Source organism: Falco cherrug, chromosome 12, assembly GCF_023634085.1.
Source record: "Falco cherrug isolate bFalChe1 chromosome 12, bFalChe1.pri, whole genome shotgun sequence".
NCBI lineage: Eukaryota > Metazoa > Chordata > Aves > Falconiformes > Falconidae > Falco > Falco cherrug.
The window spans coordinates 24364832-24387438 of record NC_073708.1 but is presented as its reverse complement, the minus strand read 5'-3'; the positions used below and the strand labels follow the sequence as shown (position 1 = coordinate 24387438).

At 61.6% G+C, this 22607-nt stretch overlaps 3 protein-coding genes and 1 long non-coding RNA gene across 9 annotated transcripts; 3 read left to right on the top strand and 1 right to left on the bottom strand.

Moving 5' to 3' along the window:
- Positions 1 to 47: 47 nt before the first annotated feature.
- On the top strand, positions 48 to 5407 carry MUTYH (mutY DNA glycosylase). 5 transcript variants are annotated; one of them, XM_055724455.1, is made up of 16 exons: positions 48 to 225; positions 397 to 518; positions 1326 to 1365; positions 1712 to 1785; positions 1917 to 1958; positions 2037 to 2108; positions 2316 to 2429; positions 2697 to 2794; positions 3082 to 3226; positions 3327 to 3402; positions 3477 to 3662; positions 3858 to 4003; positions 4200 to 4352; positions 4499 to 4549; positions 4821 to 4967; positions 5216 to 5407. In XM_055724455.1, the coding sequence occupies exons 1-15, from the start codon at positions 126 to 128 to the stop codon at positions 4923 to 4925; spliced, it is 1524 nt and encodes a 507-aa protein (XP_055580430.1). In that variant the 5' UTR covers positions 48 to 125; the 3' UTR covers positions 4926 to 4967; positions 5216 to 5407. The 5 variants fall into 5 exon arrangements, with proteins under 5 accessions (XP_055580430.1, XP_055580429.1, XP_055580428.1 ...); XM_055724454.1 differs by having other exon boundaries at positions 5055 to 5407; XM_055724453.1 differs by having other exon boundaries at positions 4821 to 5407.
- A 580-nt stretch (positions 5408 to 5987) lies between these two features.
- On the bottom strand, positions 5988 to 8876 carry HPDL (4-hydroxyphenylpyruvate dioxygenase like). Its single transcript, XM_055725019.1, has 2 exons — positions 8795 to 8876; positions 5988 to 7681 (listed from the first exon to the last, which is right to left on the bottom strand). The coding sequence occupies exon 2, from the start codon at positions 7668 to 7670 to the stop codon at positions 6486 to 6488; it is 1185 nt and encodes a 394-aa protein (XP_055580994.1). The 5' UTR covers positions 7671 to 7681; positions 8795 to 8876; the 3' UTR covers positions 5988 to 6485.
- LOC129737208 (uncharacterized) lies at positions 8831 to 9532 on the top strand. The gene is made up of 2 exons (XR_008734773.1): positions 8831 to 8944; positions 9503 to 9532. It is a non-coding gene; the product is annotated as an uncharacterized LOC129737208 (long non-coding RNA).
- A 723-nt stretch (positions 9533 to 10255) lies between these two features.
- LOC102051018 (selenoprotein Pb-like) lies at positions 10256 to 13498 on the top strand. 2 transcript variants are annotated; one of them, XM_055725020.1, is made up of 5 exons: positions 10256 to 10339; positions 11113 to 11330; positions 11434 to 11646; positions 11774 to 11909; positions 12518 to 13498. In XM_055725020.1, the coding sequence occupies exons 2-5, from the start codon at positions 11128 to 11130 to the stop codon at positions 12764 to 12766; spliced, it is 801 nt and encodes a 266-aa protein (XP_055580995.1). In that variant the 5' UTR covers positions 10256 to 10339; positions 11113 to 11127; the 3' UTR covers positions 12767 to 13498. The 2 variants fall into 2 exon arrangements, with proteins under 2 accessions (XP_055580995.1, XP_055580996.1); XM_055725021.1 differs by having other exon boundaries at positions 10263 to 10334.
- The last annotated feature ends 9109 nt before the right edge of the window (positions 13499 to 22607 follow it).

The following is a 22607-nucleotide window of genomic DNA, read 5'->3' as shown; positions in this document are numbered from 1 at the left end:
GGAAGGTGGGCGGGGCCGCCCGCTCTGATTTGTCCCCCCGCGTGGGCGGGGTCTGCGAGGGAAACGTTTTCCCGGGAAAGCCTCGTGTGGTGCCGTTCCCCGGGTCTTCCCGGGTCTCCCTGGATATGGGCCCGCTCCGGGCGGCCGCCGGGGGTCTCCGGCGCAGTGGCGGGAGGGCGGCTCCGCCAGCGGGACGGAGCCGGAAGGGCGCGTCGCTCCGCCGAGGTGCCCGGGGCCGGGGGGGAGCGCGGGGCGGCCTCCGGGGCGTGGGGCCGCCGGCCTGGGCAGTTACCGGCGTTCGTCCACCGGGCAGCGGCTCTGCCGGGCCCCCGCCTCTGGCCCCGCGGCCTTGCGCCGCCCCTCGCCGTGCGCTGATCCCGCGCTGCTCCCCGGCAGGGGCCCCCGCGCCGCCGCCTACCCGGCATCTCTTCAGCGACCCGGCGGAGATCGCGGCCCTGCGCGGGGACCTGCTGGGCTGGTACGACCGGTGCAAGCGGGACCTGCCCTGGCGGACGCTGGTGAGGGGGGCGGGGGCGCCAGCGGGAGCCGGGTCCCCCGCCTTGAGGGAGCGGTGCTGAGGTTACGCGGTGCCTTTCCCTGTGCCGTGTATCCCTGGCTGCGTGGGAGCGGGTGCTGGGAACGGGACCGTGCTGCTCCCCGCTCGTCCTGGCGGTTCCCTGGGCGCGGTCTGTGGCCAGTCTCCGGGTGTGAAGAGCGGAGAAGGGCGCGGGGTGAAGCCGCGCTGCTCCAGCCCAGCCCCCGGCCCGGAGCGCATTTCTCCGGCAGACTTAGCCCGGTGGCCCTTGAAGCCTGTTCTGTTCCCACCCCTGCGGTACCCGCAGAGCGGGCGCTGTGCGGACCGGGTGTGCCACGTCCCTGCCAGGCGCTTCCATTAGAGCCCCCCACTCTGCGCTCAGCCTGGCGACAGGCGACTGGATGGGGACAGAGGTGCTGGGGGTGGGCGTCAGCTTTACAGCAGCGTCCGTCTGAATGGCGCTGGGAAGCGTGTGGCCCTTCTGGGGGATTGACATCTGTCTGTAGCCGCTTCCCATGCGAAGGGGCTCAGGTCTGCGACAGCTCCTCCGGTGGGATTTTGACCCTCTAAGGTCCACTCTCACTGTGGGATGCTTCACCAGGGAGAAGGTGCTTGGGCCGTTGGTTAAGCTGAGCTCAGAACTTCGGAGCGCTTGGGGGAAGTGGCTTCTTGCGGATTCCATGCAGTGTTCAAAACACACCATAAACAATTTTATTTTATATGCGGGTTCTCTCTGCGGTGAGATCCTGTGTCACCTTGTTCCCTCACGCTCCATCTCCTTCCCCTTCAGGCAGCAGCTGAGCTGGATACTGACAGACGGGCGTACGCAGGTGAGGAGCGGGGGCTGCACCTTGGTGTGCGTGGGGTGCCCAGCTGCCTGTCACCCCCCAGCACGGGTGGGGAACACAGCCTTGTGAGGAAACGTGGCTTCAGTTGCCGTCCTTGGAAGAGGTGGCGTGGAGTGGCCCCAAGAGCCACTGGCCCCCTTTGCAAGGCGCTGGGAAGTTGGAGAGCCCACTTGGGGCCTGAGGGAGCTCCTGTGGGGTGTGGGGAAGGTGAGGGGTGGGAAGGGGACCTGTGGGTTGGACACTAGTGCAGTGCATGGAGCCGGTGCTAACGTGGCCATGGCATGTGGTGGTGGTACTTCTGCCCTGATCCCTGCCTTGCTCCCCGCAGTGTGGGTATCGGAGGTCATGCTCCAGCAGACACAGGTGGCTACAGTGATTGACTACTACAACCGCTGGATGCAGGTGACTGTTCCTGACAGCGTCCTGTGCTCGTGTCCCCTTTTGGCAGCCTTGCCGGCTGCCTGTGGCAGATGCCCAGACACAGAGCACAGTTCTGCTTGCCCCTGACTTGTCCCCTTCCCTCCGCACCGCAGAAGTGGCCGACGCTGCAGGCTCTGGCGCAGGCGTCCCTGGAGGTGAGCATTGCTGGGATCGGGTGCTCTCCCTGCCCTCGTGGCTCTTCATCTGACCCTGCACCATGTCTCTTGGAGCAGGAGGTGAACGAGCTGTGGGCTGGACTTGGCTACTACTCAAGAGGGAAGCGTCTGCAGGAGGCAGCAAAGAAGGTGCCCTGGTGCTGGGGTGTGGGGGGGCATTTCCAAAGCCCCCTGCGGCCCGTGGGTTGGTGCTGGCTCACCTCCACCCTGCCTCACTGGGGCTGTGCGCTGCTGGCACAAAGCTATAGAGTCTGCGATCTTACCTTGCTGTGGGTAAAATGGGTTGCAGACATGCACCCTGGCTTCTCCCTTGACCTCGGCCCCCCTCTCTGCCAGGTGGTGTTCGAGCTGGCTGGCCAGATGCCCAGGACAGCTGAGGACCTGCAGAAGCTGCTGCCAGGAGTGGGCCGATACACAGCAGGAGCCATCGCGTCCATCTCGTACAGGCAGGTGAGAGCTGGGCATCAGCAGATGTCTCCTCTCCCTGCCACCCAGCCCCGCTCCCAGCAGATCCTGCTGCTGGTTCTCAGGCCAGAGGCTCCCCAGGGCTGTGCTTGGCTCCGGCTCCCCTGCTTGGCAGCGAATCTTGTCCACCAGCCAGCTTGGCCTGTGGGTCAGCCCTGTGTGTCCCCTCTCCGTCCTGGGAGCACCCCAGCTCCTCGCCTTGCTGGGAGCGTGGGTGTCTCCCGGCACAGTAACCCCAGCTCCTCGTCCCAGGCTACCGGCGTTGTGGATGGGAACGTGATCCGGGTCCTGTGCCGCCTCCGGTGCATCGGTGCTGACTCCAGCAGCCCGGCCGTCATCGACCAGCTCTGGTAAGGGGAGCGCTCCATCCCCACTCCACGCTGTGGCGATTGTGGCTCTTTGTGTTGGTGGCCGAGGGCAGGATCACTCGGGAGCCTTTGGGAGCTGAGCCTGTGAAGGGGGAGAGGCGTGGGGTGCAGGAGCTCTTGGGAAGCCGGTGCTGCTGGGAGTGGTGGCGAAAGCAGCAGGGTTGCCTGTGCCTACCTAGGAGCATCCCCCCTCACAGGCAGGAGGCAGGCAAAGGTCCTGGGGCCCTCTCCCCACAGAGTCCTGTGCCACTCACTGCTGTTTCTCCCAGGGACATGGCCAATGCCCTGGTAGACAGGAGCCGCCCGGGGGATTTTAACCAGGCCCTGATGGAGCTGGGGGCGACTGTGTGTGTGCCCAAGGCCCCGCTGTGCGGGGAGTGTCCTGTGAAGCAGCACTGCCGAGCACGGCGCAGGGTAAGTATGATCCCAAAATCTGGCCCTGAGGGGTTGCCATGTGTGAGGACAAGGTGGGCTGGTGGATGAGCCTGTCCTCATGCCCGTGGCTCCCTTGCAGGTGGAGAAGGAGCTGGTCTTCGCTTCTCAGCAGCTGTTTGGAAAACCCACCCCAGTGCCTGATGTTGAAGACTGTGGTTAGTGCGCAGGGAGAACCTTGTTGTAGCTCTGGGTCTGGCCCCTGTGGCATCTGTTACATCTGTGTTTGCAGGTGTTGGGGGCTGTCCCCTGTGCCCCCCAGCCACGGAGCCATGGGACAGCAGCCTGGGGGTGACCAACTTCCCCCGGAAAGCAGCAAAGAAGCAGCCACGGGTGGCACGAACCGCCTCGTGTGTGCTGGAGCGGAGGGACTGCCACGGGGCCCCAGAGTACCTCATTGTGCAAAGACCCAGCTCAGGTAATGGGGCTGGGCAGCAGCGGGGGGGAAGGCATCGCATGGCCCCTTCCCACCTGTACGAGGGACGGAGCAGCCTGGAAGAGGGATGCCCTAGCAATGCACTTGCTGCTGGGGCAGGGAAAAGAGCTCCCTCGGGCTCAGTGTTTCCAGATGCCCCCCTTGCCAGCTCACATCCCTGTCGTGCCCCCTCCCCAGGTCTCCTGGCCGGGCTCTGGGAGTTCCCAAGTCTCCCGCTGGCTCAGGGTCTGCAGGAGGAGGAGGAGAGGCAGGCGCTGGCAGATCACCTCCAGGCCTGGATGGGGCAGCCCGTGGTGGCCAAAGGCCTGCAGCTCATTGGAGAGGTGAGCCTGGAGCCAGAGGGATGCAGTGTGAGCCCTCTGCTCAGCTGTGGGGGGAAGAGGGTCCCCCTTCTCTGCTGTTGCCCTGCCCCAGTCCTCAGAGCCCTGGCAGACTCTGTGCGTTTGTGGGGCAGCTGAGCCATGCCTCCCCTGCCGCCTGCGAGCTGCTGTTTTCATATGTCTTTCCATCCCCTCACAGGTGGTCCATATCTTCTCTCACATCCACCAGACGTATGTGGTCTACTCCTTGCCCCTGGATGGGGATGTGACCCTGGACCCTGCCTCGTCCTCGTCCCGCTGGGTGACAGAGGAGGAGTTTTATGCCTCTGCTGTGTCCACAGCCATGAAGAAGGTACTGGGATCACCTGAACCTTTCCTTCCTTAGTCTTCTTGGTTTCCTGGGAGAGCTTCTGGCATCCACTCCCCAACCTCTGTGGGCTCTCCCAGCTCCAGCACCCAGCTGCTTTTCAGTTCTGGGCTCTCTTGTGCTTCCTTCAGGTGCTGAAAGCATGTGAGAAGCAGCACAGGAAGGAGAGCAGCCCTGGCAAGGTGAGCATCGCTGGAGGGTGCACGGGACCCCGGGAGCTGCTCCCTGTGGCTGTGGGCCAGCCTCTGGTGTGTGGTGCTGGAGCCCCCCTGGGGTTTGGGGTCAGGCTGAGGAGCATCCCCAGCTTGCAGCAGGGCAATGTCTGGGGGATTTGCCTAGCTGGGATTGCCCCTGGGTGTCCCCAGTACTAGGGGCCCTTTGCCCCAGAGAGGATCCCTGGAGGCTGTGGGGGGCCCTGGGGTTTGGTTTAGCCCTGCTGCGTGTCTCCTGCAGGGCTCCAAACGGAAGCGGGGGGCAAAAACGCAGGGAGCAAGCAGCACCGGTGGTGGGACGCAGCTCTCCCTCTACACCTTCCTCCGGGTACCGACTGCCCCATGATGGCACCTTCCACATACAGGGCTCTGGTGGTCTCGTGCTGTGGTGAGTCCTGCCTTGTGTGGGCGTTGTGTCCCCCTTACTGCTGCGAGCCCAGTACACAGCCCTGGACTGGTCTCCCACTCCTTGCAGAGTCCAGTGGCTCCCCTGTGGGTTGCACCTTGATGTGGCCCTGGATGTGACCTGGAGCCAGGCTTGACCTCCTGGCCTGGCTGGAGCTCTCCTGGGCTTATTCAGCCCTGTACAGCCACGGCTGGCGCTGCGGGCTCACCGCAGCAGGGGTTTCTCTCCAGCAGCTGCAAGGCTGTGGCCACATTGTTCCCGCAGTCCTGTCCCCACCTGCAGCCCCGTCTGCCAGACAGTAATTGTGGATGCTGCTGTACCCTTCCTGGCCTCCCACAGTCCTTTTTATACACTCGGTTTTTACTGAACTTGAGCTACAGGCTTTGTAATAATAAACCTTAAAAGTGTGTGTGGTTTTTGAAGTCGCTTTGTGCCACTGTTGCGCTGTGCTGAGCTGGGGGTGTTGGGCAGCATGTGGTCAAATGTAGAGATCCTGCCAGCCATCCTTGCATCTGGGCTGGGGGCAGCAGGACGGGAGCTGCTTGGCTGAGCACTAACTGGTGACCCCAAACAACGCCAAGTAAGGCACACAGAGCCCCTCTCCTCTGCGAGGAGGCATCAGCCCCCAGGGGCTGCACAGCTTCCACCCGCAGGCTGCTCCTCTGGGGCCAAGCAACACCCACCCACCCCCCAGCCCCGGGGTTTTTATATAGGGTTTTCTTCCCCCCTTTTTACTTTTTCTGTCAGGCTGTTCCTCGCTATGTTCACGCTGTGGCTTTCCCTGTGCTGCACAGTAGCAGCCTTGCAAAGGCAGAAGCCTGGGGGCTGGCAGGGCGAGGGGCTGGGCTGGGGGTGTGGGGAGGGGGCAAGTGCCCTCAGTTTAGGGACTGCAGGACTGGGGCCAGCCTGCCTTGAGGGGCAGAAAGGGCCCCTTCATCCCTGCCTGGCACGTGGCACATCTTAAATGGGAGGAGAAGAGGAAAAAGCAGGGTTTGCAAGTTAATTCTTTAATTGAGAGGAGCAAGAGGCCGTCAGTTGCCCTGCGCAGGGTCTGGCCATGTTCTGGGTCGTAACTCTTGACAGCTGGCCATGTCCAGGGCCCCTGCATTAACCACTCCCCTCTGGCAGCCCCTCATCCCCCAACAACTGGGGCTGGTGGTGTGCCAGCAGTGTTCCTGGCTATGCTGCAGGCACAAGTCTCATTAAATTAAGATGAAATTAAGGCAGAAAGCTCTTAACTGGAGGTTGAATAAATAACTGGGAACCCAGGGAGGGGGAGAAATCGCTCTCCATCCTGAGGGATGTTCAGAGCCCTGCTGGACTTGGCCCTGAGCAACTTGTTCCCACGCTGAGTTGGCTCTGGGTTGACCTGGAGACCTCCCTTCGTCCCTGCCCACCTGGGCCATGCTGCAGGCACCTACTGGTATCTCTACAGCAGCGTACCACCCCAGAGTTGGACCGAAGAGGATGGGGAGCTGAGGGACGATTGCAGTGTTGCCACTACTGCTGCTGGTCCATATAGACCTGCACAGCTTTCCACAGTGCCCGTATATTGCCTTCCCCAAAGCCTGGGGCTCCCCGCCGGTCAATGAGCTCCAGGAAGAAGGTCTCCTCAGAGAAGATGGGATGGGTGAAGATCTGCATCAAATACTCCTGGGAAGGGCTCTCTGTGGCATCGGTGCCCGTCTGGCCCTTGTCCCTGGGTGCTGTGGTGTCCAGCAGGATGCCGAGCTCTGCCAGTGTGCATGGGTCCTGCCCAGCCCCCTGGATCTCCTCCACTTTGCCCCCCTGGCTGTAATAGCTGGTGGGGGGTGTGAAGAACCGCGCACCCCGCTGCTGCAAAGCCCTGGTTGTGGCGATAATATCAGTGGTGCGGAGGCCGACATGCTGGATCCCAGCCCCGCCGTGCTGCTCTAGGAAGGTGTCGACTTGGTTGGTGCCATCCTCGGAGAGGGACTCGGCGAGGACAAGCTTGCAGCCGTGTGCTGAGGCACCCTGGGCGCTCTGCAGCGCGAGGAGCAGCATGCCCATCCCCTGCCCCCCGAGCACATACCCCTCCGCCGGCCTCTCCTGTGGGTTCAGCAAGAAGCGGCGGAAGCCAAAGCAGTGCCGGTACCAGTCCAGGGCCACCCGTGCGCCGCCCCGCGGGCAGACGTACGTGATGTGGTCAAAGTGGGTGATCTCAATCCCGTCCCTCGTGGCCAAGGGGGCTCCTTGGATGGGCTGGAAGCCAGGCAGGAAGGGTCCCTGGTAGCGGGATCGGTCCAGAAGGGTATGGCTGACATTGCCCACGATGGAGCTGACCACCCCGTAGGTGACAGAGCCGCTGTCATCCCTTAGCTCCGTGGGGGGCACCGGCAGGGAGCATCCCCAGCTTTGCAGCTGCTTGCAGAGCCCTGGCACGTCGTCCACCTCGAAGCAGACGTTGGAGGCCGTGCCCAAGGTGGGCCGGGGGTCCACATCGTAGAGGAAATCATGGGAGGAGGCGCCGGCAGGCCCCGGTGCCAAGCGCTCATTGACGAGGAAGACGGCAGATCCCCGTCGCAAGGCCAGCTGCCGGACCCGCGCTGTCTCCCGCACGGCCACCGGCTGGAAGCAAAAGGTGTTCCACAAGTCCTGGGCCCAGCCCTGCCTGTAGGGCACGTGGAGGGAGACGAAGCAGGGGCGGCTCAGCAAGGCTGCCATGGCTGGGCAGGCTGCGGGGAGGACGCACGGGGTCAGGGGGGCCATGCTGGCCGTGGGAAGGAGCCGTTCCCCCACCTTGCACAGAGCACAAGTGCGTTTCCAGGTGTAGACGCACCCCCGTGTCCGTTCACACCCCTTAAACGTGTGCATTCTAAATAAAGGGGTCTCAGAAGGCAGTATGCTCTGCGCAAGGGCACCCACCAGCCACCCAAGGATGCTGAGCTGTCCCACCACCCCTGCGCTACGCTGGCCTGCCCCATGCCCGCGCTGGGGGGCACGGGGGAAAAGCCCTCAGCTGGGGCTGCAGCCCAGCGGGTCCCCTCTGGAGCCATGTCCCTCAAGGGCACCGCAGGGGGTTAGCGGGGAGTCCTGCTGCGTGTGTGAGCAGCGGGATGGGGACAAGGGTTGTGGCGGGGCGGGAACGTCCTGTACCTGCAACCAGGAACATGGAGGTTGGACTGGTAAACATGAAGCAACACACCGGTTACTACGGCTAAAAGGCTCCTGTGCTGCCCCAGTGCTTGTCAGGGGTGTCCCACAAATGGCGGGGGGTGCGGTGGGGTCACAACCTTGTACCAAGGGTGGTGTGGAGCTACCAGCCCCCCCGCTGGGGGCAGTGACCTTGCCCTAGGGCCGCAGAGGGTGAAATCGAGGGGGGGAGGACGACACTGCGGGAAAAGTGACCCCCCCTCACCCCCAACACCCCCTACACCGAAGGGGGCAGAAGATCTGCCCAGAAGCCCACCCGGCATCACCTCTCAACATCCCACCCAGGCTTCCCGCCCCTCCCCCCCCCACCCGTGCACGCACCGGCCGCTCTGGCCAGACCCCACAGCGGTGCACTGGGGGGGCAGGGGACACCCCCCCCCCGGCTTCAGTGCTCTCTCCCGCTCCCCCCCCCCTCCCCGCAATGGCCGTTCGCTGAGCGCTGCCCCCGGGGCGCTGCGGCTCGGGCCCGGCGGTGGGACCCCCCCCTCCGCCCCCCCAGCCGGGGAGCGGGCCCCGCGCGCAGCCTCCCCCGCTGAGCACGTGCCCGGGGCCGGCGCTCCCCCCCGCCCCCCCCCCGCCGCGCCCCCCGCCCACGCGGGCCTGCAGGGCCCCGGCCGCCCCGGGCCGCGGCTCACCGGGGTCAGGGCTGCGGGCGAAGGGGATGCCGGGGCAGGGGCCGGCCCCCGAGGCGGTGCAGTTCGCTCCTCCCCGGGCGGAGGGAGCGATAGCGGGAGGCTGCGGAGCGCCCTGCCCGGCCGTGGGGCAGCCGCCCCGGCGGGGGATCGGTGGGTGCCCCGGGCACGGACGGGGCCTGGGGCCGTGCTGGGCGCTGCGGGCCCCGCGAGCTGCGGCGGCGCCGGAGGAGCCGGGCTGCGGCCGCCGGCGTGGGGACGGGCACTGGGGGGCGGCGAGCTGGTCCCCGGGGAGCGGGGCTGGGATGGCTGGCGGCGGCGAGCCCGCAGCCCGGCAGGGCAGGGCAGGCCTGCAGCGGGGTACGCGCCCCTGCTCGGTGCAGGGAGCCCGGCGGGGACCTGGGGGGAGCATCTTGCGGACGGGGGGGGGTGACAGCTCTGCGGAGGGTCCCGCCTCGGTCGAGGGGTGGATCGGCTCCAGGCTGACCCCACGCAGCTGCGCCAGCTCACCCATCCCCACCCGTGGCCCTATGTCCTTGCTGACATCCCTGAGCCCCTCCAGCCCCCCCGCAGCGAGGCCCTCTCTCCCTGCTGCTTGTGGCTGATGGACACCTGCCCCCCCCCCCCCCCCCCCCCCATGTCTGGGACTGTCGCTGCCCCCGTTGTGTCCGTATCTGCTGCCCTTCCCTGCCTTATCATGTTTTTGTACAGAGCCCAGCTACGATAAACTGCTCAAATATTTGCGGAGATGTCCGTGTGTGGCCAGAGCGGTGAGCTCCTCCGGTTCGGCGGGGGGGCGGAATCCACCGGCGCTGTGATTTCCCAAGGGATGTGATTTCCCAAGGGAGCAACGGCTCCCCGCACCGCCGCAGCCCCCCCGGCGTGGGGCCAGGCAGGAGGCATGAGACCGGCTGCTGGGGGCTTGCTGGGGGGCCAAGCACGGCCGGGGGTGACTGTGACGCTGTGCAGCAGGGTGGCGAGGCCTTCGGGGTGGCACCCCGCGGGGCAGGGAGCTCCAGCACCCCAGGGGTGTGGGGCAGGCACCCATCTTTTTGGCGGCGAGGTGGCAGAGGCTGTGCTGGCAGCTCCCCTGGGACCTTGCGCACGGATGGCACTGTTCGATGTCACCCCGCGGTCCTGCAACCCTTTGGGGCAAGCAGTGCCCTTGGCAATCCCCCCAGCCCTCCTGTGCCCGCGGGGTGGTCTCGAGTGGCTGTGCCTGTGTTTTCCCCGCGGCACTGCCTGGCACCCTCTGCGCCAGCCCAGCACCAGGCACGGCTTTGTCCCAGCAAGGCTCGGGCTGGGCTGTGGCAGCAGGACCCCGAAGCTGCATGGCACCAAGGGGGACAGTGCCTGCCTTGTTGCTGTCCCCCAAGGCAGGCAGCGGTGGCTGGGGCACTGGTCCTGCTCCAGCCAAGGCTCTTCTCCTCCCTCCTGGGCGGGGAGAGTGGACAGGAGATAAAAGGGAGACCAGGGCCAGCTGGGCATTGCCGAGAGCTGCTGGGGCCAGGAGCGAGGTCTGGCTGGAGGACGGCAGTGAGAAGTGCGGTATTGAGGGCTCGTTCTCGCGGGGGAGAGGGCTGGGGATTGGGGGTGCATCCACCCTGACCAGACCCCGCAACCCCCTGCTCCCTCCCCATCTCCCCAAATCGTGCCCCCAGCCCCATGTCCTCCCACTGCCCATTAAACATGCTGGGTGCTGGAGGGTTGGGGTATATCTTGGGGTGGGCAGGGTTAGGGGACTGTGGGAGGAAGGGGCTTTGGGCAGACACTGGGGGCAGGGGGTTTAAAGGCTCTGTGCACCCCCAGAGTATCAAGGACTCTCAAGGTCACCTGAAAGTGAAACCATCTCTGTCCCAGAGACTCCCTGCTGGTGCCTGGAGGTGACGGGGGTTGCATCCCTGTCTGCCTCTGGGGCAAAGGCAGACCTCCGGCTGGGGCTGGGTTTGGGTTTTGGGGTCAAGGAGGTAGAGAAGGTGGGGCAGGACCTTCATCCCTTGAGCTGTGGAGCCGGTGCCTCGGTGCTGGGGGACACATGGGCAGCCGGCTCTGGCAGCAGGTGCCCACAAAAGCCAGCGGTGCGGGTGCTGTGCTTGTTGGGAGCCGGGCACTCCAATCCCCTCACCTCATCCCCCTTTCCTTGCTCCCCCAGCTGGGGGGGCCCGGCTCCTGGTGCTGTGCTGGGACCAGTATGAACCGCCCACCAGTATTTGTCTGCCCCGGAGGGGGGTGCGGGGAGGCGGTTGGGGTGGGTTGGGAGGACCCCATCAGGCCGAGTCCTGGGGCAGAGTGGAGACACATCCCCCTTTCCCCCCTGCCAGGGCTGGGGGTCCGGGATGGCGCTGCTGGTGCTGGCCCTGGCCGCCTGGCTGGGGCTGGCCTCAGCCTCCGAGGGGGAAACCAACAGCAGCCGGCTCTGCCAGGAGGCACCGGCATGGAGCATCAACGGCTCGAGCCCCATGGCAGGGGTGGCGGGGCGGGTGACGGTGGTGGCCCTGCTGAAGGCCAGCTGACACTTCTGCCTGCAGCAGGCCCACAGGTGAGCCCTCCTTTCCCTACCCCAAACCCAGCCCTGCCATGCTGGGGGGCAGCACGGCAGCCCCCACCGCGGCACCTCCCTCCTGGCACCTCCTTCCCCGCAGACTCGGGGGCCTGCGAGAGAGGCTGGCCCGGCAGGGCACGGTCGATGTCCGCTACATGATCATCAACGAGAAGGCGCCGCTCTCCCACGCCATGTTCGGGGAGCTGGAGCGCCAGGCCCCCCCAGGCGTGCCCGTCTTCCAGCCAGAGCCGGAGGACCCCGATGTCTGGCAGGTCCTGGGGGGTGACAAGGACGACTTCCTCATCTACGACCGGTGAGTGTTCCCCGTCTCGGCTGAGGCTTTCCTGGCAGGGTTAAGGAGTGTTTGGTGGGCTTCCAAAAGCTTCCCCCATGGACCCCAGACCCCCAGCCTCGAGCCGGGCCATGGCTTCCCCCCGCAGGTGCGGCCGCCTGGCTTTCCACATCCAGCTGCCCTACAGCTTCCTCCACTTCCCCTACGTGGAGTCGGCTATCCGCTTCACCCACAGCAAGGACTTCTGTGGCAACTGCTCCCTCTACCCCAACACCACCCAGCAGGTAAGGCACAGGGGTGCTCGCTGGAGCCAGGCTCCCTTCTCTTCTCTGGTATTTCACATCAGGAAAAACAACCTTACCTTCCCATCAGGGACAGGCTCTGCCTTGGCAGCTGCGCTCAGCCATGGTTGAGAGGGAAGGTGATGAAAGGTCTGGAATAAGGGCACTCGAATAGGTCAGAGCTTTCAGACTGAGAAAGAACTGACTAAAGGGGTCACAGCCCAGGTCTGGAAAAGCTAACTAGGGTCACTGGCTGTTCTGACCAGAAGTGGAAAGCTCAGAGCAAGGACATAGTTCCAGGCTCAGCAGGCAATTAGTCACTTCCCAGGAGAAAAATCCATCTAGAAATATTAAATGCCAGGTCCCTTCCGTGGCCTAGGAATTCCCTGGACCACAGACAGCTTGAGATGAGGGATGTAGGTACAGAGGCATGTGTTCTATGTGCTCCAGCCTCTCCTGTCCTCCCTGCACCCTGGGTCAGGGCTGGAGAGGCTTTGCTCTGACCCACGCAGCTTTCTGTACGACGGATGGTGGTTTGCTTTTGTCCCAGCTCACGGCGGGGCTCCCTGTGCATTCACATACCGCACCAGCCCTTGTGTTACTTTTTTCAGGGTAACAGTACTATGGAGGTCCCTGTAACCCTGAGCCCCCTTCCTGAACAAGAAGGGAAGAAGTCGGAGACCCTCATCCACCATCACAATCCCCTCCATCCTCACCACCACCATGAAGTTGGCAGCGAGAAAGCCACAGACCCGAGTGGGGACCATGAGCCTGCCCCCCATGCTCACCACCACCATGGGGACCATGGCCAGCCCTATCACGAGGGGAAGAAGCAGCAGAAGGAGGGAAATGAGCACTAAGCCAGGCTGGGCAGCCTCGCAGAACCCAGTAGTGTGCACACCACGCCAGCTCGCTTCCCAGGGGCATGAGAGGACTTGCTCTGGGCCGCTGGTCACCAGCAGCATTGGTATAACAACCCACTCCAGCACCCTCCGTGTGGGTCGTACTCCCGCACTGCGGCCAGCAATGAAAATCCCCCTCAGACTCCCCGACGTGCTGCATTTTCAGCCCCAGGGCTTGGTTCTGAGCCTTTCTCTGCCACTGCCTGCCTTTCCGTGCTCAATGAAGCCCGCCGTGCAAACCGGAGTCCCCGGTCACTGCTGGCTGACACCGCACGGAGCAGCGGGGCAGGGGTGGAGGGGCCAGAACCGGGATGGGAGCAGCACTGTCCATCCTGGCACCCATGGGAGCCCTGGCCGGGGAGCGAGGGGGGGAGCAGTGTGCCCCGCAGGAGGTGATCTCCGGGGATGGGGGCACTAGGAGCTGTGGGAGGTGGCAGCTCCCCATGGTCTAAACCCTGTACCCCCACAGCTGTCACATCCCGGCGACTTGCGCACGGGTATGTGCAGTGGTGATGGGTGGCCGCAAGATGGTGGCCTTGTCCCCTCTTGGAGACCGGGGGGCTGTACCCAGGGCCTGCAGCCCTGGGAAGACAGCAGGGGTGAGGATGCTGGGGTCCCTCCTGGGGGAGAAGCGAGATCGGGGGGCGATGCTATCCAGAGTACAAATAAAAGCCCTGCGAAGTGACCCCTGCTCAGCCTGGCCTCTGGTGCGCCCCTGCCCCAAGGAGGGTGGGAGGCTGCCCCCGCACTGGGGTGGCGGGGACTGGGCTGGGTGCTGACCCCACGAAGCAGCAGCTGGCGGTGATTTGTCATCCCCTGTGCAGACACCTGGAGGCAAAGGGGTTGAAGACCGAAGAGACCCCATCTCTTCATACCTTCTGGTTACCTCCTGAACCCGGGGCTTGGTCCTCCCCAGGGCAGGGCATTACCCCTGTGCTGACAGGAGGGAGTTTGGCTTGGCACCTTCATTTCTGGCTTGTAGGTGTGATGTTGGGGTGCCTGCCCTGAGCTGCTGCTGCGGGGCCAAAAGTTCCCACATGCAGTCCAATGTCATCTTGGGCATCTTGTCCCCCATGCCGCGACCGGTCCCCGCTGCAAGCATCTCATGGGGCTCCCCAGCCCTCAAACAGTTGGATGTTGTATCCCTGGCAGGCAGTCACACCTGCCTGCACCCTGGGCCACCACCTGTCTCAGCCCCATAGCCCTTCGCTCCAGCTCTGTCCATCATCCTGCACAGCCCCATTCAATGCCTCCCTCGGACCCTCCACCTTATCTCCAGGCCCCACAGCCTGACTGGGAAGCAAAGAGATGTTTTTTCTGTTCAGCGTTATGTGGTGCCCTGTGTGGTGCGTGTCCTGCTGATGATGCTCTGAGCTGAGTTTCTGCCCCCCTCCGCCCTGTCTGTGCGGGGGGGTGCTCTCCCAGCGACTGGGGCAAGAGCCAGGGTGAAGAGGAGCTGTTCCTCGTGGGGATGAGGGCAATGGGATCAGGTGGGTCTTTCTCACCAGCCCAGGGGAGCTGGCCAGGCTGCCCCTCCTCCATCTCTCTTGCTCCCTTCCTCCTCCTCCTCCCCCTTCCTCCTCTACCTGCTCCCAGCAGCCCACAAGGGCACCTCTGTCTGCCGCTTCTGCCATCAATATTGAGGTTATCTTTTTCTTCTGGCAGCTGCTGTAATTGAAACAAAGCAGGCCGGGCCTCACGGGCTCCACTCCTCTCGCTCATTTTGCCAGTGCTGCTGAGACAACTAATTCATCTTATCGATGCGTGGTTGGCCTCTTTTCGACCAGATCCAGGCAGAGCCCTCTCCCCACCATGGCTGGTGTGAGCAGCCTGTGTCTCTTGCTGCTGGGTGCTGCTCTGACCCAGCCTCTGGTTCTTGGCTTGCAGCAGCTGAGTGTTGGCCACCAGTGGGAGATGCCAGGGGAGCTGGCTGAAGGGAGAGGTGGAGGAAGGATGCTGATGACTTTTGTCGCTTTCTTTTGCCTTCTGATCCTTTTGTTAAATTCTACATCCTTTCCTTAGCTCTGAAAGGTGTCCCTGGCAGGGAGGTGACAGGTTATGGATGTGGCATACACAGATTTGCATTCCCTTGCTGACAACCAGAACTGCAATTAGCAGTGGCAGATAGATCACATCTGGTGCTGGGTGGGTAGTCCAGTGGCACTGTGCCGCACAGCTGCCATTCAGTTACCTCTCAGCTGATATATTTCCAGCCCTGAAGGCTTGGGTTTGTGTTTTGCTTTGGGCAGAGGAATCGAGGTGTGAGAAAGAGCTGTGACATGGTTTGGGTGAAGTCCTGCATGTCTGAGTAGCGGCAAGGGTTTAGGATGAAGCCGATGCTGCTCCATGTATCATTGTGCAAAGGCCTGAAAGGTTCTGGGGTGCTGTGCTTGGGACCCCCATGGCATTACTCCCCCCCCCTCCCCCCCCCGAAAGGTGCCAGAGACCTGGAGCTCTGCAAAACTCGTGTCTGTGCCTGTACTCCTGAGGTGCTGAGGAAGAGCTTTGCTCTGAGCAGGGTGGAGAAAGAGATGTTTTGGGGGAGTTAACATGTTCTTCACATTGCTGATGTCTCAAGGAGTGATGCTGATGCTGTTAGGAGGAGTCAGAAAGCCCCAGGAAGTGCTCAGCTGTTGGGGGGGCTGGCTCAGCAAGGGGAGGGTCCAGGGTGAGAAACTAGGGCTGACTTCAGGTCCTGGTGGTGCTGTGCTGTGGTACCCTGGTGTCCGTGGCTGTGCCACCACCCCGGAGGAGGATGCGCCGTGGTACCCTGGTACCTGTGGCTGTGCCACCACCCTGCAAGAGGACAGCTCCCACATCACATGCAGCCTTGGCCCTGCTCCTGCCAAGAGCCAGGCAGATCCTCTCTCTCGGCAGAGGGGGAACAGCCAGTTCTAATGTCAACAGAGGCCTCTTGTGCAGTGATGCTGTGTCAAGAAGAGGAATGGGTCCCTCCTCCTCCACCCATTCATCTGGCAGCCGGGGCTGGCATGCCGCCAAGCCAGGCTGCTTTGGAAACATTTCATTGAGGAGGCAGCTGAGCCTAGGAAAACAGAATGAAAATATACAGAGAGATCACTGTTGTTAGGCAAAATAAATGTGGGCGGCTGCATTTCTGTCCCCTAAGTCCAGCCCAGCCAGGCCGCTCTTGCTTCTATGGGGTGAGGGTGAACACTGCTGCCTGGGGGTGACAGCCATGTATCTCCATCATGGGTTAGGAGCTGGTGAGATCATCCCCAGCTCTGGCCAACTTGCTGACACCCCTGGTGAGTAGGTCCAGACTCATCTCAGTGTAGCGTCACCCAAGGAGATGGGACAGAGCAGAGAAACAGCTGCAGAAATGAGCCAGCCCCAGTGACTTGTGTCCCCTGCACGGCCACCGGTGCTGGAGGTTGGTGAAGAAGGGGCTGAGGAAGTGCATCAGATATTTGCCTCGTTCATTCCGATCTCCCTGCCCAGCATCAATCACAGGTCCTGGCTGGGCATAAGGCCACCAGCAGGACAGAGCGCAGTCCCTGGGTTTTCAAAGCCCCATTTCTTGTCATGGCCCGTCTTTCGTCTGCTGGCAGAGGGAGAGCAGAGTCACCCCAAAGCAGTCCCCAGGGACAGAGGGTGGAGACACCTCTCTGACCTTTGAGCAAAGGTGCATTCAACAGGTTCACCTCTCCTGTTGCTTCCCCCATAACCTCTCACCTCCCCTCAAAGGCCTCCAAGTCTCTCCCTGGCCATGTGCTGACCTGCAAGAGACCCATCTCAGCTCTTTCCCTCCCTCCTGGTGGGTCTGGAGTAGTTTGGGGCAAGCAGAGCTGGAGCCCCAGCCCCATGGGATGTCAAGGCTCCCTCCCCCCCACCCCCACCCCCCCCCCCAGGTGCTCTCAGTGCCACCGTCTTTGTGTGGCTTCACCTCCTCTCTGTCCACCCAGCACGGTCTGGCCATCGCTGTGTGAGAACAAAACAGTCATTTCTTTGTGCTGCTGGTTTCCAGCCTGTACCTTTGCTCACTGTTGATGGACGACAGCATGGAGGAACAGTTTGCTTCTGTTACTTATGGGTTTGATCTGGGGGTTGAAAGGAGCCCAGTGTGAGCAGACAAAGCCCAGCCAGACCCAGGAGAGACACATCTTGCCTGCCCAACCTGCGTAGCTTTGCAGCACAGAGCAGGTGCCCAAGGCTGAATCTGGAGCCCATGCTGGTTGCTGTGTCCATAGGAGCTTTGATAAAATTCAGGGGGACCCCCCTTGCTTCCCTCCAGGACAGCAATTAGCAGGCTACTGCTTTTTTGCTGCCATGCAAGGGGAAATGTGCTGTGTCTCTCTCCATCTGCCTGTCCTCAAGACGAGTTAGATGTGACGCTTGGTTTCCAGCCAAACCACAGCGCGGTGCCAAGCCACCATGTCCTGCTCTTCTGTCGGGTGGCTTCAAGTGGCCCAGCCTTGTGCCAGCACTGCCACCGCCTCTGCTGAACTGCTGCCGGCTCCTACGCATGGAGCGATGGGTGAGGACACGCTGTCGCGGAGGGGAGCTGGGATGGGTGGGCTGTTCAAGGGAAGGTCAGTGTCGTACCACCTCCCCTCGCCCCGCTGTGCCCCGACTGACCAGGGCTGAGGGCAGTGCTGGTGTCTGGCCTCACCAGTGGGCTCTGCAGGCTGCGGGGAGCTCAGGCAGCTGAGCAGCCATGACGAGGGCTACACCTGACCTTGTAAAGGAGCTGAAGGAAGAGGACAAGCCCACGGAGCAGCTCTCCAAGAGAGAGCACTGTGGTGCCTACCAGGAGGACACAGATCCTGAGCAGGGCTGGGTGGCTCCCAGCTGCCATGATACCTCGGTAAAGCTACAAAGGAAAAGCGGGCTGGGTGATGTTCCTTGGGTTTTACTGAGGAAGAGGTGGAAGAGGTCCCAGGCTGCAGCCTTTTTTTCCCCACCCCCATGGATGTGCCTGTGGAAATGGCTTTGGAATAAATAGATGGCTGGACTGGATGGTGGGGAATGACCCAGGCCAGGCGCTGCAGGTGCCTGAGCTCCGGCTCCTGAAACCCCTGGGAGGGTGGCAGGTGTGGCAGCAAACGTCCTAGTGGCACCAGAGGAACCGCAGCTCCGTGGGGCTGGCAAAATGGCGCAGACAATCACAAAGCCCAGCAGCACCAGGCACAAGCAGAAGGTTTATGAACTGGGCAGAAATGATTTGGCTGTTGTCAAAGCTGGTGTGGTGTTAGTTTCCCCTCCCCCGCATTTAGCCAGCCAGCCAATCAGCAGGCTGTAATAAGGCCACACAGGCTCCTACCATCCAGCCATGTAGGCAACCAGCCAATCAGCCCTGTGGCACTGCAGCTTTCCAGCCAATCAGCCGTGGGGTGTTATGACCTCCCAGCCAATCAGCCACGGGGCATTGTAACGTCTCAGCCAATCAGGCGTGAGGCATAGTAACCTCGCAGGCAGTCAGGTATGCGGCATTGTAACCTCGTAACCAATCAGGCGTGCGGCATTGCAGCCTCGCAGCCAATCAGACGTGCGGCATTGCAGCCTCGCAGCCAATCAGACGTGCGGCATTGCAGCCTCGCAGCCAATCAGGCGTGCGGCATTGTAACCTCGCAGCCAATCAGGCGTGCCCCGTGTGCCCATGGCCGGCGGCGCGGGCCGGGGGTGGCAGCTCAGCACACCCCGCGGGAGCTGCTCCCGGCCGGGGGCCGCCCCTGACTCCGCCGGTAGCTGCGCTCCGCCGCTGCGGTGTTGTGGCTCCTCTTGGAGCCTGAACTTGTCCGGCCTCAGCCCCCTCTGCGCTGTGTTTTAGCGTTACCTGCTGTCCGGCACAGCCCTCTTCTCTTCTGAAAAAGTGAAGTTGGTTCCGTGTGTGGTTTCCCACCAGTTTAATTCCTCCTTCCTCCCCTAGAAAACCATTCCCCACCCAGAGGTTCTTTTTTTAAAGAAAAAAAAATAATACTTTTTTTACCATTTATTTTAATTACCATTTGCAACGCGTGGGAACTGTGGGGGGTAAAAGGCTGGGGGAAGGCACAGGGGCTATCCTGTGACCGGCTGCTGGCTCTCTGCCCCGGGAAGGGGAGCGGGACCCTGGGGGGGAGCCCTCAGCCTGACCCCCGCTTGCCACCCAGCCGGCCCCCGCCACCCCCCGGTGCCTGGGTGGCCAGGGCAGCCCCGGTGCGGCAGGCAGCGCTGTTGACACCTGGCTTTGCCGTCAGTTGTTCGTACTCTTGCAGCCCGCAAAACGCTCCCCGGGTTATTTTAGCTTCTCTAATTAAGGGCAGGGGGGAGCCTCAGTGGCTGGGAGGGGGTGATCAGCCGGGGGGCTGCTTTCTGCTGAGCTCAGCCCCGTGGCAGCCGGCCCAGCCGGGATGGACGTCGCTCGCCGGTGCAGGGCTGAGTAACTTTCTGGAGCGCTCTGTGCTTTTAGACTCTGCGCCAGGGAGGCAACTGCTTCTGCTGGAAGCCGAGGGTCTTCGCCCGGCAGCTCCTCCATGCTTAATTGCAGGTCGGCACAGCAAATGCGTTTGCTGGAAGGGTGCAGAAATCTCCGTGGCAAGGCAGAGGATCAGCACTTTGCTAATCTTAGGGAGCCTGGGGGAAGGCAGCCCTGGCAAGCCAGAGATGAAAATGTGTGTGGGAGAGAGGGAACAACAGCTCCTGACAGCCATAGCACTCTGGTTGGGTACGAGGGGGACTCTGGTTCGGCCCGACCCTAGCCTGGCACCGGGTACCCGGGCACCTTGCTCCGTTTCTCTCCATTTCTCGCTGCTGCCCTAGACCATCTCCTTGCTCCTCCTTCCCCTCTGCTGGTGCCCGATCTCCAGCCATACAAAGGAGCTTCCCAACCTCCACCCTGCCCCACAGACCCCGTCCCTGCAGCAGGGCTTGCCAGCTCCCCGACTCACACCCCCCAGCCTCCTGCTGAGCTCCTCCAGGCCCCCCAGCCCTGCCAGCCCCAAACTCCCGATGCCTGTGGCACACGGCAGGCAGAGGCGATGTGTCATGGGGTGTCCTGGGGAGGGCATGGCACGGTGCTGGGTGCAGCCATCCTTGACCCTGGATGGCCTGAGGTTTTTCTCCAGGATTGCTGTCCCCGCTGGCAGCAGACAAAGGGCAGAGAAGCTGCGGCACCCTGAGCATCTGCTTTAAACTTGGGCATCCCTGAGCAGATACAGGGACATACGGGCAAGCAGAGCGTTTTCTGTGCCAAAGGGAAAGTGAGAGCAGCCATCCTGCACCTGATCTTTGAATTCAGCCTGTGCTTGGGGAGGGGAGATGATACTTTCAGTCCTTGCATTTCTCTTTTGAGTAGACAGACAATTGCAGTCACACCTGAAGGAGGTCCCTGAAATTGTCCGTTCTGGGATGTTTCATAAAATAACTGGCTGGCTCGTGAAAAGCAACTTTATTAGAGTCCCTGCTGAAAGATGAGTACAGCAATAACTCAGTGCTAATGAGTCAGTGGAGAATCCATGGGGGATTTGAACAGTTTGATGGGAAAAAGCTCCAGCTCAAGCTTATGCTTTGTTGGAGACCTTACCAGGCACTGGAGAATCTAAAAATGGGGCTCTCTTGCTTGCAAGGCCATGTATTTCATAGGGCAATGCTCTATGTCTCTTCCAGGACATCAGATCCACAGGGATGCTATGTAATAACTATCTTAGGCAATAGATCCCACTGCTCCTGAGTGCATTAAGGCAGGGGAGCTGTAGGCTGTGTTACTCCCTGTGTCCTTTCCCTCCTGCCACTGCTCTGAACAGCACCCGCAACACAGGAAAGGCAGAAACAGCCACACTTCCAACGAGTGCCTGGGGCTGGTGGCTGTAGCAGAGAGCCTGGCTGCTCCTCAGCCTGGCTTTGGATGTTCTGGAGCAGCAAATCCTCTGGGTGGCCAGAGCAGGAGCTTTGTGGCTGCCTACACTCCTCTATCTCCTTTCCCATTGTTAATTGGCTATAAAGCTTCTGCTGCTCTTGTATATCTTCACTCGTCATCAGAGGACTTCCTTGGTGCTCCCTGGGTCTTGCAAAGCTCTGCTGTCTTCTCTGCAAGGCTCAGCCAGTGTTACCCATGTTAGTGAGGGCACAACACTGGCTATTCAGAGTCAAAGCAATGTCAAAGAGGCATGGGAGCATCCAAGAGAGAGGAAGATGCCCAGAGAAAGGCAGTCTTTCTGCTGAGAATGGGGTTTTGGCATGGTGGGGAGAGAGAAGAGCAGCTACATGAAGGTGTACAGGTGGGAGCAGACCAAGGATGTGGCATCCCCTTGGGCTGAGATATGGCATCTGCCAGCACTTACCTTGTCTGCCACCAAAAAAAGTACAAGTGCCAGAAAACCCACAGAGGGCATCTCAGCAGCATCCTTTTCCTCTCTCTTTTTTAGGGCTCTGGAATTTAGTTTCTAGCAAGAGGAAAGCGGATTTCTTGCCCCACAGCACCTGCAGCTTAAAGCTGGACTTCTGACTGAGCTGGCACCCAAAGAATTTCCCACAGTATTACAATGGACTGCTGCCTGGCTGCAGTGTAGAAGCCATGGGGGCTCTAGCCCCTTTGGTCAGTAAATTTTCTAGCCAGGGACTCAAATTAAAGTGTTTTCTGGGGCCAACATGAAAAACCAGCACTTTGTGACTAACACCAGCGCTCAGGCCAGAAGGGCTGGAGTTGGTGGGTCGCAGCACAGGCAGACCCTGACCAAACAGCCTCAAAGCCAGGGAGGGAACCGGGGCTGCTGGTGGCAGAGGCTCAGCAAATGGCTGGGCTCAGGAAAGTGTGCAGTGAATTATTGATGTACCTGGTTCCAGGCTCTGAATGAGCAGCATCAGGAGCTGGGCAGGAGGCTGACATTTTGCATCCTTCCCTGGGGAGAAGAGGCCTGTCCATGTTCTATGGGAGGAGGAGAGCTCCCCCCTTGTGAAATTCAGGGCAGTAATGAAAGGCACAGGGCGAGACGGAGAGGAATCGGGAGCAACAAATGTTCAGATGAGGAGGGAGAGGAAAAATAGATTGATTTGTCTTTGAAATAACATGGTAACCCCCCAGAGACAGGCTGGCCAGCCATTGCATCGACCTTGCTTTGATTTGAGTCTGGATTATATGTTTTATGCAGTGAAAAGTCAGCTTGTTGGGAATAAATAACATCCCTGCTTGGGCTGAAGTATAAAATCCTCTTTATTGGCACCGTCTGGGGACAACGTAAGTAAGGACACTCAAGGTTGTCACTAGGTGAGCTCTGCAGACTGGTGGCAGAGGGATCAGACAAGCTGGGGTGCTGTGTCCCAGCTCTCAGCCAGGCTTGCCCCCTGCCTGAGCAGATCTGGCGGCTGCGGGGAGACACGGGTGCCAGCAGAAACTCCCCGGCATTTGGGCTGCTGTAACACCAGAGCCTGCAGCCTCCATCACCAAAAGAGCTCAAGATCCTGCCGGACTGGTCTCTGCCAGGAAGACTTGCTCTACCTCAGGGCAGAAGGGTGCTTTGGGACATCCCCCTGAGGTCCCTCTGTGCAGCCGGGGAGGGGCAGAGGTGGAAGAAGCCCTCCTTGTCCCCCCAGGTCCTGCCACCACCACAGCGAGCAGAGGTGATGGGCAAAATGCTGGGCTTACAAGTGCTCCCAGTCACAACAATCCAGTACGGAGAGTGAAATGCCCTTTGGCGTTAAAGAAATGGGGACGTGATTCCTGGGGAAAACGTAAACAAATCTCTTCATGTAGCTGCTGCCTGCAGCCAGGCCCTGCTGCCAGCTAGCACTGATTATCTTGAACAGGACCAGCGGCAGCAAGGAACACCTCAGCCTTCAAGGAAAACCTCTTCCTGACCTTCAT